The sequence below is a fragment of the Notothenia rossii genome (genome assembly GCF_949606895.1).
Source record: "Notothenia rossii genome assembly, chromosome: 3".
NCBI lineage: Eukaryota > Metazoa > Chordata > Actinopteri > Perciformes > Nototheniidae > Notothenia > Notothenia rossii.
The window spans coordinates 69,946,995-69,967,942 of NC_136901.1; the positions used below are offsets into that span (position 1 = coordinate 69,946,995).

Sequence of the window (20,948 nt, forward strand, 5' to 3'; positions counted from 1 at the left end):
AAATGTAGTGTATGTGTGAAATTGAAGGTCAGCGAGCGGCGCAGCTAAACAGCTTTCTCTTTAGTAAAGGAATAATTCTATAAAAAGCTCCTATATTATCTCGCTAAGAGGTGAATGGGGCCAGACAATGGTGGAATGAAAGCATAGCTAAGTGAGCAATGAAAGGGATAGTTATAACAACACACACATACACACACGCACATACACTATAGCTGCTGGCACAGGCATTGATAGCTTTTGAGCGCTGCTAGCTTTGAGTGCTAGTTGACTATAGCGTGCAGAAAACGAGCACTCAGTGAGGTCTCATTTGTGTTTTGTCTTAATACCGTTTTCCTTCAAAGACCTTTCAGCACACACACAGACATACACACAAACACACAGACATACACACACACACACACACACACACACACACACACACACACACACACACACACACACACACACACACACAGACATACATGGGCACGTCAGCCGCACTAAGTGAGCCTGTTTACGACACAATGGCGCTTTAATGTGGCTAACGGCAGCTCGACAGCCTCAGCTGACAGACACAGAGAAAGGGGCAGCAGAGACGAGCATATTATATGTTTACTTATACCACGTAATAGATGTATGCACAGGAAGGTGTGTTTTATTCATACACAGATAACTGCTTTTGAACCCCTCTCACACAGTCCATGTCAGCACTGATAACGATCCGAAACCTCACAGTGACATTGCCTCAGGCTACGAGGCCACCTGAGGGCTTTAGCGCTAACACATCATTTTCAGGCTGATTATACAAAGAAAAGAGAGTCAAAAGCTGCAAAGGGAAGGTCTGAGGCAGGCCCAGAACGCTCCCCCGAGCACATGTTTGGATATTAAATTTCATTGCATTAATCTTTCTGCCCTCTCTGCCTCTCCGTAGCTGATCACCCCCCATGCCATCCGTGTGCAAACTCCACCCAGACACATCCCCGGGGTGGTGGAGGTCACGCTGTCCTACAAATCCAAACAGTTCTGCAAAGGCACACCTGGGCGCTTCATCTACACAGGTACTACGCACTTACTAACACTTACTAATGACACTCATTAACAGAGATAATGTAGCCCAAACTTCCAAACTGCTGTTTTTTTTACAACAATTTTCTCCTTGATGCTCTTATTTCCACCTGCCTTTTAGATGTGAATAACAGCTATAATCACATAAATAACTTTTTTATTGTTTTGACTGCATATTTGCAATATCTGCTGAAAGTAACCTGGTGCAGCTCACGAGCCGTCAATTTCTTCACACCGTTTCTGGAGAAAAATGTGCATGTTAAGCAACTTAAAATTGAATAACACGACTCAATAATTCACTGCAAAAGCCTTTACTGATCAGAGGAGGAAAAGTGTTTGCCCTCTTTTTATGAAGCAGGCGAAGGTCAGGAGAAGGTTTAACCTTTTGATTAGAGGGATTATTGAGATTTAACCCTGTCGAAGGCGCGATCCAGGAGGAGAGTGTGATTTTTGACAGCGAGCGCAGAGGCACGCAAACCCCGAGTGTTACATCAGAGCGTGTATCGGTGCAGAGTTATAGCCACGCGGTGAAAAGAGCGGCAGAAAGAGTGAATGCGAAGCGGTGATTAACCAATGCGAGGCCACAGGTCCCCGGGGACGTTGTGAATCACATAAATCTGTCTGTAATCTCAACCACTGATAGACTTAGGCTGTAAACCCCCGGCTGGAATTGCCAACATTTGACAAAATCACAATTGAGAGCGAGCGTGTGCGTCACATCGCCGCCATGCATTTTCTCTGCATCTTGTGTGTGTCCTAATTACTGGGCATGGACAGAATCCATGTCCAATGCGTCATAATTATGACTCTGTGTACTTACGAGGAAAGGCTGCGAGGAAGGCCGCCTGTGTTTGTTTGTATGTACGTGTGAATGTATTTCAAGCACACACATGCACGTTGACAAGTAACTGCATTACTAAGACAGAGGGCAGATGGGTAGGCCGCCTTTGCCATGCCAGAGCTGTCCAACAGCCCTCTCTCTGCCAAACTCGCAGAGCTGTGTGTACATCGGCGTGTGGAGATGTGTGTGCACAGCCTTTTAATGTGCCAGACATGTGGGAACCGTATGCATAAACGCCCTATCTCTTCCCAGCCCTCCTCTCTTTCCCCTTGTCACATTCACTTATTCGAAACTTGCTTCTTTGGATGAATTCATCCCCCCTCTCTCTGCGCTCTCTATCTCGCTGCCTTTTGGCTCCCACGGATAGAAAAATCTCAACAGGTGAGGGGTAGCAAGAGGTCATCCAGTGGAAGCCAAACACACACACACACACACACACACACACACACACAGATACACACACCGTGCTGCATGCTTGCCAAGCTGCTGGCACCTTCACGGTGACACAGTCAACCGTGTCGAGGCATAGATCCCACTTCTACTCTTCACACACTTCACTTCAGACCCCGCTCTGCACCCTCAGCAGGTATTTGTATCTCTCCCACTGCTCCTTTATCTTCCCCCTTTTTTTAGGATTTCGCGTTCATCTAGCAGGAAAAAACCTGCTCACATTTGGTGTCTGGAATGAGAGGATGAGCTGAGCCTTTGGAGCATAACAAATGCAATTGATGAGAGTGTGGAGAGAGGTGGGTGAGAAAGGGAGGAGAGGAGAAGGATGGGAGAGAGGGATGGAGGATTACCATGGGCCATGTTGCCCTCCTGGGTCTGTTTGGCACCAGTTTGAGCCCAGTTGCCAGTGGGTACTAATCATGGAGGATTGGCAGCACCGCGTGGCAGCTGGCAGCTAGCGTGCACACACATCAACACTGGCGGACGTGCATACACTCGTATATTACATGTGCACGCACGATCACACACACACGTGCGCTCGGCGAATTACATTGGGGACAGCTGGCATTGCTAATCAACTTCAGCTGAGGAGAGGAAAGCGAGCTGCTCACAGACCTAATTAAGTCAACACATACCCAATAATGCTGCTACCGCTACTTTGCAAACATACACACACACATCTATACGTTTACCCCCCCTCCACCCTCCACCCTCCACCCTCCTCTCTCTGCCGGATCATTGATACTCCACAACTGGCCGGCGCTGAATGGAAACATTTCAGCCTCAGTTAGGGACGGAGGAGACAAGCGAGGGACTTTTGGTGCAGAGGAGGTTCGGAGAGAAGCTATTACAGTAATATGTCCTCTGCCGTCTCTGAGGACTCCTCTGCCATTAGACTTCAGAAAGCTCCAATTAGACTCATCAAAGGCAATTAAGCTCTCCACTGATAAGAATATAAGAATGTTTTTTTTTTCTTGCTCTTCCCTCTGTCTTTGTATCCCCTTATCCCCCTTCTGTTCCTCTCCCTGCCCTCTGCCTTACCCACCTCTGGGGCTGAGAGCTCTCCCTAATCTCCCTCTCTTTCTCCCTCTTTCTATCTCTCATTATCAGGTCATTGCCCACCCCCCCTTCTCCCCAGTCTCCCCTGTACAAATGCCTTTCCATGTTTGGTTGTGTATCACCTCATACTGGATTGCTGTCTTAGTGACATTCATCAGAGGTGCTCTCTCTTTTCTTTACGCAACGCTATATAGAGTTATAATATGTGCCACCAGGGCCCGTAGGGATGTGTGTGTGTGTGTGTGTGTGTGTGTGTGTGTGTGTGTGTGTGTGTGTGTGTGTGTGTGTGTGTGTGTGTGTGTGTGTGTGTGTGTGTGTGTGTGTGTGTGTGAGACGCAGGGATACCGGCCATAGATTGGGGGAGTTGATGAATCACCCTTGTCGTTCAAAAGGCAATCCCTCCCTCCTCAGTATGCAGCCTTGTCTGCTTAGTGCTCCCGCTACAGCGATGGCTGATATTAAAAGGCTCTGCTGGCTCACATTAAGGCCGGCACCGTGCGCACCGACACGCATCCGCACACACGCACAAACATTAGGGGTAGTTTTTCAGCGCTGAGTGCAGATTAGGTGTGTAGGAAACATCAGTCAGTCGGCGCGAGGAGGAGCAGGAAAAGTGAGGTGAAAGACAAAAGTCAAGAGCAGAATTTAAACCAGGCGGGATGCTGCTGAAGTCTCTCCGCCTCTGAGATCCAAATGAGTTTTAAGGAGTGGAAGAAGGGCTGTCAGTTGTCTGTCACTCTACACACTGCAGACACAGCGGGGAAACACAGACAATGCCCCAGGTGAAAACATTCCCATGATCAGTAAAGTTTTTTTGAATCAATATGTAATTAAATATGCTTGTCACACACAGCTGAGAAAGATTACTATGCCAAGAAGAGCACATCAAATTGGTAATATAGCCGATGCTGATTGTGTGGACATAATGATGTTGGTGCAATTTGCAGAATCAGTAGAAAAATCTGTTGTTAACACAGATTTACAAACATATTCTACATTCAGATGAGATACACCCACACACGTGAACAAGCACATTCACCAACACACAAATGCAGCATGCAGTCATCCGGCAATAAAAGTGGGGTGCAACCGCGCGCTGGTCAATTACTTGTCTTGCTCCTATTTGTGAATGCTGTCTTTTATTGAGCTTGGGTGGAGGCCTGCCGTTGATTAAAACGGCCGGTCTCCAGCTGGAGACGGGGCCAGCTGAGATAGCAGCACACATCCACGTTTACTGCACACAGTCTGAACAGTGAGGAAATGCACACCTCTATTTGAGATTGAGATTAATTTTCTGCACCATGTGGCTTGTCTTGCCTCTTTAGCGCGCTCCGTTCTTATTACAGGAGCATCTGGTCCATGATGATGATGTAAATGAATTTCGAAACGAAAATTATTTTATACCCCGCTGAAATGAGCGACGTTCACCGGGGGGGATGATTTCTTATGTTTTCTTATATTTTAATTCAAGCGCACACTTTTTCCCCTCGGATGTTCAGGTCCTGCGTTCTCACAGTGCTGTCAGGTATTGTTAACTGTCGACATGCACTTTTTCAACAGATAATTAGAGCTTAAGTTGTGGTAGCATCCACACCTCCATTGATTTGTAGAATCTCTTAGCGTCTCCCCTCCTCCTCCTCCTCCTCCTCCATCCTCTCCTTCTACCCTTAGCCTCTCCCTTCCTTTAGGAGGAAAAAGCTCCACTCATCTGTTTTCTGTGTATGAATTTCCAGCCATGCATTAGTCTCCCTGACATGTTCAAGCGATGCTTTATTTAGCTTGTCGGATTCTGCAAATAAACGCAATCTCTAGGTTTATGGAAAAATGGATAAAAATTAGATTGTAAGGTATTGATCTGGATTGTGAGTAGTCGGTGGGGGTGTTGTATATGTGTGTGTGTGTGTGTGTGTGTGTGTGTGTGTGTGGTGGGGGGGAGGAGCAGCTCTCATCTGTGTGAGGGTGAGGGGGGGAGAAATGAAGCCGTAATTCAGGGCTATTGAACCCCCTGCCACTGGCGGCATCGATCGCAAGGCAGCGCTTATGAGATCACACCTGAGCACTGGAGACTGCAGAGGGGAGGGAAAGGGGGGGGGAGAGAGAGGGGAAGGGAGGGAGGGAGGAGAGAGGGATGCAAGGAGGGAGAGGGGAGACGAAGGAGCGGAGAGAGAGAGAGAGAAACAGAAGGTTGTGATATGATCAGCTCCTTACCTACTGTCTGAGGGCCTGTTAAGGTGTTAACATCAAGCCTCAGAGCCAATTACCTCACCCTGCAAGTACACTGCCCACTCACCCCCCACACACACACACACACACACACACACACACACACACACACACACACACACACACACACACACACACACACACACACACACGCGCACACACACACACACACACACACACACACACACACACACACACACACACACACACACACAGTGACACAGGAGGAGAGGGAGGCAGCTCCTGGACACTTACTGTAGTTTCCCCCTCCTCCTCTCCCATGTTTCCAGGACGACTCCACCGTGCTGACCTCTCAATTATCCCTCACCCCCCCTACTCTTTGCGGCCCAAACATCCCCCCTCGTATCCCCCCCCCACCCAAAGCTCATACGTCCAGCACCTCTACCCTCCTCCTTCTCCCCCCCCCCCCCCCCCTCACCCCTTCACTCCCCCTGCGGCTCTGTGGGTTATTATAGTGAAATATGAAGCGGTGTGGATTCTAGGCTTCATGAAATTTCCATGAGCATTGATCTGATCTGATGTGGGTGATTGCTAGGTGAATCCCTCCAGTCCAGGGCTGTTGCTCATCTATTCATTTATTTATGGCAGTTATGTTTTACTGGCTTTGATTTGCTCTTCTGGAGAGCGACAGCTAAGGATTATAAATATACCTGTATGGGAGAGTGTGCTTTGAATCCTGGAGTGTACCGGCACAACACTGCTCCGTCCAGGCAGGGTTTTTCTTTCTTCCAGTACTAATTCTTGTTGTGAAATTTGAAATATTTAGCATTGATATAAGAACATAAAACACAGAGATAATCCCCAAAGAGACGCAGCCACGTAGTTAGCGGTGCACGTTGTCCCCCACATACTCCTCCCCTGGTTTATGGTCCTTGAAAATGAGCGGAGACAATATCGCTTCCTCTCTCAATTACCAAAAGTGTCTCTTTATTTGTAATAGGGGGTATCGCTGTATGACTTAGGGTTTTTATGCTATTGTTCACTCGAGGCTCATTTGGCGCATTGTGGAGAGAACTGATAAAAAATTCATCATAAAAACAAAAGCCTCTGAGAGAACAATCCCCTCCTCAGACTGCACGCCTAATCCAGGGCAAATCCTCCTTAAGGCTTTGGAGAGATCAGAGAATAGGGAAGTAATGTCAAATATTTGTCCTCGGAAATAATTCATACTTTATTTGTTGCATGTGATCATCTCATTGTTTTGGCTTATTTTATCAGTGGACCAGCTGGCCTGTAATGCGTGTCATTCTTCAGAAGTTGAGCCTGCCTCTGGCATCTCTTCCACTTTCTCTCCCCCGCTCTGTTTTGTCTTTGCTTCTAGCTATTCACCTTTCCTTTCTCTCACTCTTATGGATTACTGAAGTGTTCCTCTGGGAGAGCTGTCCAAATGCGTCTGTGGTGCCAAAACAGAGCAACACCGATTCCCTCTGCTTTGGTCTCTTTTGGGTTTGTGTGTTTTGAGCGAGCGACTCAGGAGGAGCCATGGTGAAGTCACTAGAGGTCCAGCAGGACAGCTTGTACTCATAGCCTCTAGGGGCCTTTTTTCTGGGGGCCGCCTAGTCAGCCTGGCTGCTCAGATGTGAGGCGAGCAGGGCATCAGCCCCCAGGAAACGTCCAAGCTGCGACCCACAGGGGAAACAGACGGACGCCACATCACATACAGACAATCCTCACGCACAACGGCTCCTTTTCTTTCCCTTGACAGAAACAAATGTACGGGATAAAGCCACAAACTGTAAACAGAAGCAGCTTCGTGTAGGCTGTAGCCGAGAAAGTAGTCAAGACTGTTATCCATGTTGTACATTGACTCCCCAGGCAACCCACAAAGAGGCACAGGGGGGAGGAGGGTACAAGACAGGGAAAGAGAGTAAGTTAGGAATGAATTATGTGGAGAGAGCACTTATCCAACAATCCTCCTCTGAAGTGTTTGTACTATGAGCCTCAGATCTTCATTGTATTTATTCTAATGTTTAAATATTCATGGTAAATCTTCTCATATTCAATTACCGTAGCACGACCACAGCATGCCGAGAGAGTGATTTCTCCCTGCTGCCTGGATGATCTGACTGTGTTTGTGTGTGTGTGTGTGTGTGTGTGTGTGTGTGTGTGTGTGTGTGTGTGTGTGTGTGTGTCTGTGTTTGTGCGTGAGTGTATGCGACCGCTTCTATGTGTGTCTGTGTGTGTGTTTAGCTTGTTCCCCGGAGCGATCAAGCCTTTGTTATATTGGAACCAGTCTCTGTAATTGCTTATATTAGTCGCTGATCAACGCAAGACCACAGGACACACACACACACACAAACACACACACTCTGCCTGATTCCTGACAGTCTTTTTATTAACCACCAAAGCCGGCGACAGAGAGAGATTCATTACATCACAGGCAAACAAAGACACACACCAGACTTAATAGAGAACACCCACATTTCCACCGCTTTTAGTTTAATGTTGAAGTGTGAAAAAAACCTGCTTAATTCAGTCGTTTCTACCGTAGGAGAGAATCACTCCTCCTGCTGAAGCGCTCGCACGCTGCTGAGCAGAAGGTGTTTGTCATTATTAAGAATCAAACACTAAAAGTTGTATTTCTCTTCCCTCTGTCTCTCTTTCTGCAGCGCTGAACGAGCCCACCATAGACTACGGCTTCCAGAGGTTACAGAAGGTCATCCCCAGACACCCCGGAGACCAAGAGAGATTACCCAAGGTACACTGCTCCGCTCCTCTCGTGTGTCCGGTTGCCACGTGCTATTATCTTCATAGGGATTTGTCTTGGTAACACTGGTAACAGCGAGAGATATTGACAACTCCTAGAGTTTCACAGCATGTACGGACAGACGTGGCACAAGGGCAGCGTGACCTCACATACAGAGGAATAACTGTGTGCTGCGGACAGTAAGCTATACATGACACTGTGCGGTACACACACATTACATTTTATCATACGGTCATTTTCTGCCCAAACAAACACTTTATACTGCGCAGTGAGTGCACAAGCAACTCTATTCATCCTTCTAGTATAAGGTCATTTAGACTGGCAAAGTGGGAGAGGGAAGGGGAAGGATGGAGGGAGGGAAAAGAGGGAGGAAAGGAGGTTGAGGGGGAGAGAGGAAGAGAGAGGCAGAAGCAGGTTAGGTGATCCATCATAGCTGTCCAGTCTTACCTCCTGCTGGGTCAGTGGATCGAAGTCAACCCCTGGTGGACTTTATTACTTCCAGCACACACACACACACACACATTACACAGAAATGCACACACGCATTTCTTTGTGGCTGTTCACACACACTCGGCGGAGGGAAGTCACCATGAGGCAGAGATGGAGAGCCCAGGTAGATGCAGAAGGAAGATAGAGAAATCACTTGTCCGCGCCACGTGTCATGTCTGGCGGATACGAGGCTTGTCCCGGCCAGTTTCTGGTCTTTGGCCTATCAACCCCCCGTATCTCTCTAAATATCTTTGTATCCATCCTTCTCTTCTCCTCTCCTCCTCTTCCTCCCTCGCTCCGCGGTGTCTCTTCTCTCTTTTAAATGAACAGCGGTAGCTGGCAGGCCCGGTTTCGTTCATTTCAGCTCTATTGATTTGTGCCTTTATTGAGGTAATAACAGTTTGTTGACCGCACTTCTCTCAACTGTTGGCCTCAATCATCCAAGAGAGGGGCAAGACACTGGCAACTTCTCTAGATACAAGTGTCCACTCTCGATCACTTTGGCAGAAGCCTCTCTGTGGTTGTTCTGTTTGTAATGGAGACTTAATTGATTGGGGATATAACGTAGTCTGTTCTAGTGGCACCTTTTTTCCTAATGAACCAACACTGAGCCAAAGCCTGTTCTATATCGCTGTATATTGTGGTAATGATCCAGTGTCCAGCTGAAACGGCCCCATACTGTGCTGCGGCTAATAGTAAGAATCAGACTGCAGGCTGTGGTGGAGCTGGGGGTCTGGGGCCGGCTAATGAGTGACCGCCCTGCCAGACGAGGCCAGGCTCTGCTCTGGATCAGGTTCCCCTTCCTGTTGACGTCTCTGTGGGCCTGACTTTACGGGAAGAGACCCTGCGCCCAGGAAATGGTCTCCCCTTACAGCATCAGGGCAAGGGAGGCAGCTCGGCGCTAACCACATTTATCTGTTTATCAGAAGGACTCTGGAGCGCTGCCTAATCGCGTTTAGCTACCGGACAGATCCCTTTGCTAACGAGAGACTGATAGGTACAGACAGGGCACAGGACCATGAGAGAGTGATTAATAGAAAGGATGGGAGAGGAGAAGAGAAAGATGTCTAGTGATGAAGGTGAGGAGGAGACAAACAGGAAGTCCCGAAGCTACGAGACTCATAGTGAAGAAAAGACAATTTAGATGAAGTGACTGAGGTTCCACATGTCCTCCCTGCCCACCGTTACACTCCCGCTGCGGATACATTTGTGTCCTAATACCTCACACTTCCCTCATTTCCACTGCTCCTCCCTCACTTTCTCCCCCTCCCCTCCCTCCCATCATCCATCCATCCATCCATCTAGCAATCCCTGGGAGGCACGGGGCGTCGAGGAAAAGCATAGAGAAGGAAGCGAGGAGCGGTGCATACATACTAAAGAACCACTTACCTTTCCAGGGCCTCTACATCTCTCAATCACGCCGAGCAGGCCTCCTCTACCAGTCTCCCCTCTCTTCCGTCCCTCCTCCCTTCCTCCCTCCCCCCTGCCTCCCTCTCTGCCTCCCCCAGATAGTGCTAGTAATGGGAGGTTAACACAGAGGCAGCGCTCCCATTATTGAGTGAATTTAGCACCTCGGACAGCGCTCTACAATCTTTATTGCTTTGCTGACCCTCTCGTCATGTCCTGGGCGTGCTCGACAGCCTCCACAATGTGCGGGGCTAAGAGACTGTGTGTGTGTGTGTGTGTGTGTGTGTGTGTGTGTGTGTGTGTGTGTGTGTGTGTGTGTGTGTGTGTGTGTGTGTGTGTGTGTGTGTGTGTGTGTGTGTGTGTGTGTGTGTGTGTGTGTGTGTGTGTGTGTGTGTGTGTGTGTGTGTGTGTGTGTGTGTGTGTGTGTGTGTGTGTGTGTGTGTGTGTGTGTGTGTGTGATATGAGGTCTGATTGAAAGGCGGTGTGTCACGGAACAGAGAGCACACATGCTCCAGGGCTTGTTCACAGCGAGGGATACACTCAAGAGGGTATAGCGCACAGCGTGTGTGTGTGTGTGTGTGTGTGTGTGTGTGTGTGTGTGTGTGTGTGTGTGTGTGTGTGTGTGTGTGTGTGTGTGTGTGTGTGTGTGTGTGTGTGTGTGTGTGTGTGTGTGTGTGTGTGTGTGTGTGTGTGTGTGTGTGTGTGTGTGTGTGTGTGTGTGTGTGTGTGCGCGCGAGTGGAAGAGAGAGCGGGAGGGAGAGAAAGAAACACGGGGAAGGTTGGAGGGGGTGGGGCTGCAATTTTCTGGTTGTCGCGCCTCCAGCATATATCCTGGCCCCGGCACATTAACTTTTAAAAAGGGTTTCGTAGGGCTGTAGGTGTCTACATCACACACACATATAACGACCGCCTGGAGTCACACACTCACACACTCAGGCAGGGAGAAGAATAGAGACGGGGAGAGGAGAGAAAGGAGGGTAAGCGGGAGAAAATGAGCGGCAAACACTACTGAAGGATAAATGTTTGATGTGGGAAATTCCACTCGGCGGTTTTCACCTGAGCAATGATGCTCTACATTTATCTCCCAAAGTGGAAGCAGGGCCATTCACTGGGATCATTATCAGGGCTAATACGGGGCAAGAGACGGGTGTGTCCCCGCTGACGAGGGGAGTTGTGTCGCCGTCAACCTGATGATATGTTGTGTTAAATGAGATTGATGCGTGATCATGTGAAGTAGATTCATGATCCGCCGCTGACAGCAGGGAGGGGAAGATGTAGAAGATGGCTGACTGATAGAGAGATATAGGCTCATGTTTTATTCACAGATAACAGTATCTTACCTCTGCTCTCCCAAACTGCCCGGCTGGTAACAAAGTGCCGGGACAGGCCCATTTCTCTTCCTCTCCCTTCCTCCGTCTGCCTCCTTCCTCATCGCGCTCTCTGTTCTGCATTCACAGCATAATGTAAGACGTGAAATGTAATAAAAGTGACTGAACTCTTTGAGCCTTCACACTCGTGATCAATCCCCTTCCTCTTTGTGTGCTTGATTGTAGGAGGTGATCTTAAAGAGAGCAGCAGACCTTGTGGAGGCCTTGTACGGGATGCCTCACAATAACCAGGTAAACACTCACACAAACATCCATATCTCTTTCCTCCAATTATGTGTGGGGTTCGGACCACTCGCAGCATCAAAGGTGGCGTCTCCTTCGGCCCCGCAGCACCCTGCTGTGTGCATGCGAGGCGTGGGACCGCACACACGTGGGAATAAGTCGGTGCTTTTATCCGCTCATGTGTTGGGGCGGAAAGGAGGAGATGTACAATGTAGAGGGAGGAGCATCAAGGGTGGATGTTGTCCTCTTCCCCTCTCCTGTTGATGACCCAAGCTCTTGTTTTTCTTCCTCAGGAGATGATTCTGAAACGAGCAGCAGATATTGCAGAGGCGCTCTACACGACGGTGCCACGGGGGCACAACCAGCTGTCCGGCCTCGGCAGCGGCTCCGTCCATGCTGGCATGATGGCAGTTAACTCCTTCACTGGGTCGGAGGTGGCACAAACAGCCAATCAGGGTAAGCGACAGAAAATTATTAACGTGTTATTATCATGGGAAATGTGTGTTTTGGTCAAAGGAAGATGGATTGTAAAGAAGCGGGAAAGGGAGATTTTTATTTGTCATATGGGAATTTCAGAGAGGGTGATTTAAGAGCAGGGAGCAAATAAGGAAGATTCTGAAAAAAGGAGGACAGGAGGAGGAGGCGGCGGTAAGAAACAGGGAACACTTGAGTCAAGGAAAGAACGAAGGTGAGAGAGTGAAGAATGGAGAAAAAGAGAGCCGCGGATGGAGTACGATGGAGAAATATGAGCGGGTCCTAGGGGTGTGTATATTAGACTGGGGTCGGCCCCTGTCTGACAGAGAGAGATGTGGGTGCAGTCAGCGGTGATTCATCACATGTATCAGGGGAAGGAGAGCCCAGTGGATGGACCAGCCTCTGGATATGTCTCAATACTTCCAATGAGCTTCCTCCGTCCTTCATCTTCATCTGGAAACATGCCTCAGATGTGGAGAAAACAACAGATATCAGCTACGCGACTACCGTTTCCTACTCATAACGGATGACGAAAGGGAATTGGTGGTACCTAATTATAAAGAAGGAGGCTACTCCAGTGGAGAAGTGCCGCCCTGTTTGCACTAGAGAGCAGAAAATTCCTGATGTTCAATTCCAGCTGTTTTTTTTCTCCGTTGTCAGCGCATTGGACCAGGGATGTATATTTATAGTTTCCATCTTGTCCTCCTTCTGTCTTGCTGCCCCCGTAAAGCATAAAGGAGAAAAAGGTCCTGTCAGAAATACTGGCTTCATTCTTTATAAATGACAGGCGATCTGCAGAGGCCTTTTAGTGTTAATTGCCTTATCGATATATCTCATTTTGAAGCGGAGCCAGTAAGGTGAAAGGCCTCTTGTTTCCGTAGTTGGATAGCAGCTAGTTCCCTCTCAAATCATATCCCTCCGCCATGTTCATTGCTTTCTCGCTCTGCCATATGCTGTCTTAAGAGTTTTCAGTATATTCTTTTGGCTTGTATAGCCTTGCCCATTAGCCGTGTAGGGAAAAGATTATTTGGCAGTGCCGCCTGTCCTCGTTTTGTTTTGTCTGCCATCTGCTAAATCTTAACACCTATTCTCTTTCTCTCCGTCTCCCCGTCCATAGGTTACAGTAGGAACACGAGCAGTGTCTCCCCTCATGGTTATGTCCCAAGCTCAACTCCGCAGCAGAGCGGCTACAGCACCACTAGCATGAATGGCTACTCTAACTCTGGCATGGCAACCTTGGGCACCTCACCCAACTTCCTCAATGGATCTGCAGGCAACTCGCCCTATGCTAGTGAGTACAACACACACCACACCCGACACCTGAAACCAAGTGGGGGCCAAAAGATAAAACATGGGAAGCAAAAAAGATCAAGCCTTTTAAACATAAAAGAATAAGAATTTTGCAGGAGTTGAGAAAGGGGGGAGGAAATAAGGTGTGACACGAGGGGGGAAGTCATGCAGTTCAGCTGGCTCATCTGTTTCTTTAAGAACAGAGTCAAACGCAAATCCCCACTTTATTGGCCAGGGGAGCAGATCACCTAGCACCCCCCCTGCCGACACACCCCACCACCTCTGTTCACACACACACATTCACCCTCTACATTAAAGACCCTTGATTAAATCAATAAACTAATTGCTAGAGAAGCAATTCCATTTCAGCTCTTTGATTCCTGGGTGTTAACAAGTATTTTAACAGGCTCATCGGCCCCACACAGACACTTTCAATCAATGGCTCCTCGGCCTGCCTTTGTAGGTCCAATTTTCATTAATTGATTAGTTAGGCCCCTTCATAAATGGATTATGACTTTATTGCGAGGATTTGTCAGGAGGAGCCATAAAAGCTAAGTGTTGGATAATAACAACAATAAAGGCAGAAGCAGATATCAGAGGGCAGGTGAAATACGACTCGGTTGATTGTAAAATCACTGAAGAGGAAAATGCTTTTAGTATATTAGCAGACAAAAGACAAACCCAGCAGGATGAATGGGATGATGATTTTGGTCATTTCTGTCAGTGGATGAGCCAAAATCCAGCCTTGTATAAAGCCTAAATATCAAAATGTTAGTTTTAATAATTTGTTTTTCCTTTTAAAAATCAATGTCTTATGTGTCCAATCTTAACACAATTAAATCCAGACCGCTAGGGTTGATTCGCAAATCTGAGAAGTTCCCAAACAAAAAGCTTTAAGGGAACAAAAGTCACTTGCTAATACTCAGCATCAAGTGTTATTTAACTCAAAATAACAAAGACATGGTTTACAAACAGTCACAGGTGGTTCTGATTATAAAAAGATAAACTGGTCCTGTTAGCGAACAAGCAAGTTAGCTACTTTGGTACAAATGTACACTTAGTAAGCTACCTTGCTTCCTTCTCTCATTGAACTCATTGTTGAATGAACTAGCTAGCTTCATTAGCTCGCCTAGCAGCCCACAGAGTAGCCCCGATGCCACCAAGCCTCTAAAACCACATATCTTTGCAAAAGTGTAGATTAATTTCACTGTGCCATTCTCTTGTGTGATCAGGCCTTTAGGCTTTCAGGTTATGATGCTGATAATGAGGCTCAACATATGGCCGACAAACGAATAAACCATGTTCTAGGCGATAGCAATGAAAACACAAAGAACCATTATCACGCCGATGTTATCTGCCCGTCTGCTCTAGCTGTTCATTGAAATCTCGCGGATGATTATCCGTGATGAAGGTGATGTGGGAGAGCCTTGTTTGCCCTGAAAACGAATTACGGGTACAGCACCCCGAGTTAGGGGGGAGATGTTTATCGAGCTGTTGCAACAGCATGAGTCATCAAAACAGAGCCATCAGAGGGAAATAATGCTTGGGGCTGTTTTCGATACAAGTTTCCAACTCAACACATTTTTTTCTTGGCTATGGAATATCTCATTGCCAGGTAGATGCTGAAAAAACAAAACAAAAATGCAAACATTTTAAGTCTGAGCCAGCTGATCTGAGTCCAAAATATCACCCCCCTCCCCCATCCCCCATCCCACCATCATCCATTGACCAGTCCCTTTCTGTTCGTCCCGCCTGCCTGTCCTCTGCCCTCGGCCCTCTCTCTAACCTCGACTCTCCCCCCGCTCCATCTTCATCTCTCCTTCCCTGTCCTTCTTCCCCGACGTGCTCCCTACGACCCCCCTTAACCCCCCTATCCTGCCCGTCTCTCTTCTCTCAGTCGTTCCGTCCAGCCCCACCATGGCCTCGTCCACCAGCCTGCCCTCCAACTGCAGCGGCTCCTCCGGCATCTTCTCCTTCTCCCCCGCCAACATGGTGTCCGCCGCCGTCAAGCAGAAAAGCGCCTTCGCCCCCGTCGTGCGACCACAGAACTCCCCCCCGCCCACGTGCAACAACGCTACTAATAACGGCCTGCAAGGTAAGCCGCCGAACACCTTACATTAATTGACATGCTATCCAATGTATGTGTATATCTCTGCATCAAGCTTTAATTCTGCTTTTCTTCACCTGCTTATGTTAACAATTTCTCACTTTTGTTCCCTCTTCTTCCTCCTCCTCACTCCCTGTTTCTCCTTCCACTCTCCTTCCTTACTTTAGATCAGTCTTTTGTGGATTCTAGCAAGTACTCATCAAACAACTCTCTGCAGGGCCTGGCCTTCTCCTGAAGTACGTTGATTTCCTCCTTCTTTGTTTCGTTCCGCGCGACACCCTCCCACACCGCTCATTTGCACCGGCAGCTCATCCTGCCCTGCCCTTCCTTCTCCTTTCTGTTTTTATTTGTCAACCTCGACTTGTCAAGAGACAGCATGCCACGCCACATGTGTTCCATTTCCTGTTTTCACTTCCTGCTTCCTGCCTGTACTCCGGCGGAGGGGGCGGTTGTTATGCCACTGTGGGTCATTCTGTTTTCCCATATCCATCGAATGCAGCGCAGGGTCAGTTAGTCTAGGCAGGATGTTGTACGGTGTTGAGATCCTGAGAGAGAGAAATGATGGATGGGAATCTTTATCAGAGCCCCGAGCTAAGCACTTCCTCACTTCCTCTGTCGGCGTTGATGAGCGCTGACCACCGTGACCCAAAGGGCCATTGGCTACTGCGCACTGATCACATTGACACACACACACTCACATGCACACACACACACACACACACTCTGTTAATCCCAACAAGCCGGAGACACTTAGGAAATAACCAGAGAATTAGTGGATTGAAGAGAGAAGGGGGAATCAATAGTGAGCCAATATTTTATATGACAAATTCCTCCCAGTGATGGCTTCTGTGTCAATCTACGGGGAAGGGATAGGGCGGAGGGGGAGGTGGGAGAGAGGAGGTAAAAACCGGGGAGCGAGTGGCAGGCAGAGTATGATATAAGAAAGTAAAAATGTGAATAAAGCTCTTGACTTCAATTTCCATGTTCAAGTGTTGAGCGTAATTTCATCGCCTCTGTCATCCCACAACACCGCGTCCCCCCCCCCCTCTCATGTCTGATTTATGCTCCATGCTGCACTATGGGCTCACACAATGTAACTGCTAACAATTAACAGCGACAGCTTTTGCATGCAGCTATTCAGAAAAGAAACTGGAATGATGTTAGCCAAGTTAGCGGCGCGGCGGAGGAAAATGTTTTGATTTTGGGGGCCTCGGAACGAAGAGATAATGAGGGAGAGCGTCTTTGTTCGCCAGATGCTGGAGCACATTGCTGTTATGTGACTGTTGTGATGACAGATGAAACCCAGCAATCACATGACTGACCTCTCTCTCTCTCTCCCTTTCTCTTTCTTTCCTTACCCACAATCTTCCTCCCCCTCTTTTCCCACAAAACAGCGATTCCCGGGATGATCGTTCCACCCATGTAGAGGATCTGGGATGGCTGGAGATTTGGGAATGTTTGAGAGGGGGAAAAGTCACAGTAGCAGAGTCTGGCGAGTCTCTGTTGGGCTCCGGAGCTGAACTGAAGGAAGTGAAGATAAGACGCAGGACTCTGTTAAACTCAGGCCTTTCCATTGGGATTTCATCTGAAGGGATAAGGGGAGGAGAGGAACAAGGAACAATACGAACCTTTGTGATGTAATTTCCCTCTTGGTTGAATTAGTGTAGCTTCTCTGACACCGCGTTGGATGGAGTGTATAGAGACTGATAGTTTACCCACAGTGTGACACTGACCTCATGAAAAGAGCATTTATTTATCTTTTATGTTTATGCCTGTAAGGTTTGGGTTTGATTAGCGGAGGCCCCACGCCGTCTCGCAAACCGTAACTCGCACAAACAACAGTGAAGAGTTGGTTTGGCCATGAAGTTTGCGTAACCTCTGTCACAATAGAAGATTCTTTCTTTAGTGAAACCACATAACAACACACTAGCCAAATGGAGCTAAGGTCAACAACAACACAAAAACAAAGAAATACAGAAAAGTCAACCTTCAACCTTGCTGCTAATTATCCCATTTATCTAAAAATGGCATAAGAAAATTGCCCTATGCTAATTCCACATCAGAAACCATGCCTTTCTTTTATTTTCCTCCCCGTTTGGTTTGTTTGTTTGTTTGAATTTTAATAAAACTGTGAGGATTGAGCTGTTTGCAATATGCTTTTCTGCTTGTCATGTGAAGAAAAAGGTGGTGGTTTAGCCAAAATTGACATTTTGTCTGAGATTTGAGTGAAAAGCCAGAGGATGTGTGTGTCCAGCCAGCACTGTACTGAAGGAGTCTAGCAAATATCAAATTAGAATAAATGCGTGATATATGTGATATATTTTTGTATATAAAAAAAAATCATTTGATGTTTCTTTTTCTTTTTTTGCGATAGCTATAGTTTGAAATGTAAACATTAAAATGTCTTAAGGCAGCTTCTCAATACAGAAAATAGATATACTGTGTGTTGTCAATATCTCATCTGCTAAACATGACAAACATGGATTCGGATACAAAAAGGGGATTCTGTAAAATATCCTATAAATAATGTATTTATCCCTTGTATTTGTACATTGCCTCTCACCCTCGTTTAGTTGTATTGTGTAAGTTTAATACAGTAAGTGAACATATTTCACAGTGTTTTGTTTCGTTATTTACTGTTGTCTCTCACTATTTAAATGTGACTTTTTTTTAAATCTTTTTTGTTTTGTATGTTGATTGTTTTGCATTGGTGAACCATGCTTTCAGTTGTTGATTCAAAAACATGCCATTGTCTATTTTTGTATTATTTGTAAGTTAATAAAACATTTCAGTTTATTTCCTTATGAAAATGTTTATTGTATGGCAAAAAAGTAGCATCTTATTCAGAGTATTTGGTTGAAGTAGATTTTTTAAGAATATATACACACATTAATATATACTGTAAATCTATATCTTTTTGTTGGGGCTTTCAGATTGATCCTGTTCTTGAACTGATAATATGCATGGGTTCTTCTCTTGAGTGACACTTTCTTTTTGTGTGTGTGGAAACCAAGAGAACTAATTGCTCTGTGTTTTTCTTTCTTTGAGTTCTTCTTTTTCCCCCTCTGTTCTTTCTTTTCCTATGTTATTTATGCCTGCTTACATACTGTATCTATATACTCTTTCTTTTTTTCTGTCACTGTAATCTTTACCAGCAGTCTAGATGCCTTAACAATGCAAACCCATTCTTCATTCAATCACATGTACAGTTTTCTACCCTCACCACAATTGTCTATTGCCACAGAGGAATTCATGGGAACTTGGGGACAAAGCACAAACACACTGTTTGGTGGTGAAGCCAGACTAGAATACAAAGAGCCATAATTCAACAATCACACACACCCCGATGTACTATAATATACAGCAATGGCACGCTTTGAAGGAGGCGCGTCCCAGCAGTGCTCATTGCACTTTAGTGTTCACAGAAACACTTTTCTTTGGTAGCGATTATGTAGCGTTTTTTCAAATTAATTAAATAATTTCATCCGCATGTTGGTAATATTTCTCGTTAACCACTGGATCACAACAGTGTGACAACACAGAGCCGTTTTAATTGTAGTACAAAGGGGCGCACAGTGAGGAGAAACACTGTCACAGCACAATTTGAATCTCACACATGGAGTCGTAGGTCTGACTCTAGTATCTGACATCCGATCACCACAGTCCTGCTCTCCATGTATCAGCCTTTGGACAATGCAGCTTCATTACAAGCTAAACAGAACAAGAACAAGTGAGGAAGCATGAAAGGGGGCTCCTTGGCCCCTCAGCCATTTCTGTAGTCTTTTCTTTGTGTCTGCCGTGTGTCTTCAAGCTGTTGCTGGACAGAGAATAGGGCTTTTCTCTCTGCTTTTCTTTCCTAGAGCCTGGTTTTGTTAAGTGGGTAGAAAGGAGCGTTTTAACAGAGGCGCCTGCTGACAGACGAGTGTTTTTCGGGCACTTGTGTGCTTGTGCTGGTCGGGGCCGGGCGGGAGGGGCAGCACCATATCTGTTTCAAATGAACTACAGAGGTCTGTTGTCATACAATGGCTTCTTTGTAAGCAAAGTTCCATCCTGATTATGAATATTGGTAATGGGTGACAGCGTTTTGTATTTAGGTAACAAACAATGAAAAAAAAAAGATGCAAACCAAATAGCTGGTGTCTATTTTTCCCTCTGTTTTGTCTTTGACTGCAAACACACTGAACAGCTCTATGATATAAGGGAAGAAAAAAAAATTCTACTGTATAGATTGTTATTGTTTTTGATGAAAATTGAGCTGTAAGATAACTTTTGGACTCTCACAATGTTGAATTAAAGTTATCTCTTGTCTGTGACTTTGTCAGTTGTCATTTTTATTTTTTAAATACAAGTGCATATTCAACCATTGATGGCCTCCGGTATTTCTTGATGTGCGCTAATTCAAACAACTTCACACTGGACACTGCAATTTCTTATGTCAAAGAAATACAAACGACAAGTGTGAAACAAAGGAGAGACAAATATAGCGCAGACCCCTTCCATCTAATTTAGTTGCTTCATTTGGCATATGAAGATGGGGTTTCTGTGGCTTTTTGTCATATTTACATCTAAAAGCATCATCATCAGTTGACTAAGAATAGATGAGACCTGGCCATCACTAATACCACAGGTCAGAAAAAGGCCTGCGTCCCCTCCCCTACTGGGCTCCTGTCTCTAATTAATCTAATTCATTACTGCATTACTGATGGCATGGTGAACATGGTTAGCCTGACAAGTTTCCTCCTAAACATATTAGTTAATGATGATTCCAAGGTTATTAATTGCAAACGCACCAGCCCACCATAATTGAGTCATCATTTGCATACCCGGTCATCAGCAGAAAATTAATTTATTTTTTATTTTTTGCATATCTAATTTAGGGGCATGCGATTGGATTAGCCTGTGAAAATAGCGGATCCCGGGATTCTGCTGACCTCAGAGTGTTCCAGGGTCTCCACGGTAACTGGAGGCTTCCACAACCCCGAGGGGCGGGGGAGCGAGGCGACCTGGAAGTACTGATGAAATGAGGACTCGTAAACACTGTGTGTGTATGAGTGTTTTTGCCTCCTTAATTGCCCAAAGGTTTGTAACTGCATCGGGCTTTTCTCCCATACATCTAATAACAGAGTTGATGCTTTGCTGACAAACACTAAAGTGGGTTGTGGTGTGCACGATTTAGCGGTAAGAGGTGGGATATTGAATTATGGAGGTTACACACAGGAAAAAATG

General features: G+C 46.5%; 1 protein-coding gene across 4 annotated transcripts in view; it reads left to right on the forward strand.

Moving 5' to 3' along the window:
• LOC307031987 (transcription factor COE1-like) overlaps positions 1-20,035 on the forward strand; it is a 55,161-nt gene extending 35,126 nt beyond the window's left edge. For 2 of the 4 annotated variants that reach the window (XM_079669637.1, XM_079669640.1), the window contains exons 10-17: positions 911-1,037; positions 8,248-8,336; positions 11,795-11,860; positions 12,145-12,307; positions 13,443-13,616; positions 15,513-15,710; positions 15,890-15,958; positions 17,117-20,035. In XM_079669637.1, the coding sequence (XP_079525763.1) occupies positions 911-1,037; positions 8,248-8,336; positions 11,795-11,860; positions 12,145-12,307; positions 13,443-13,616; positions 15,513-15,710; positions 15,890-15,957 (885 nt within the window). In that variant the 3' untranslated portion in view covers position 15,958; positions 17,117-20,035. The other 2 variants (XM_079669638.1, XM_079669639.1) reach the window with 2 other exon arrangements.
• Positions 20,036-20,948: the final 913 nt, after the last annotated feature.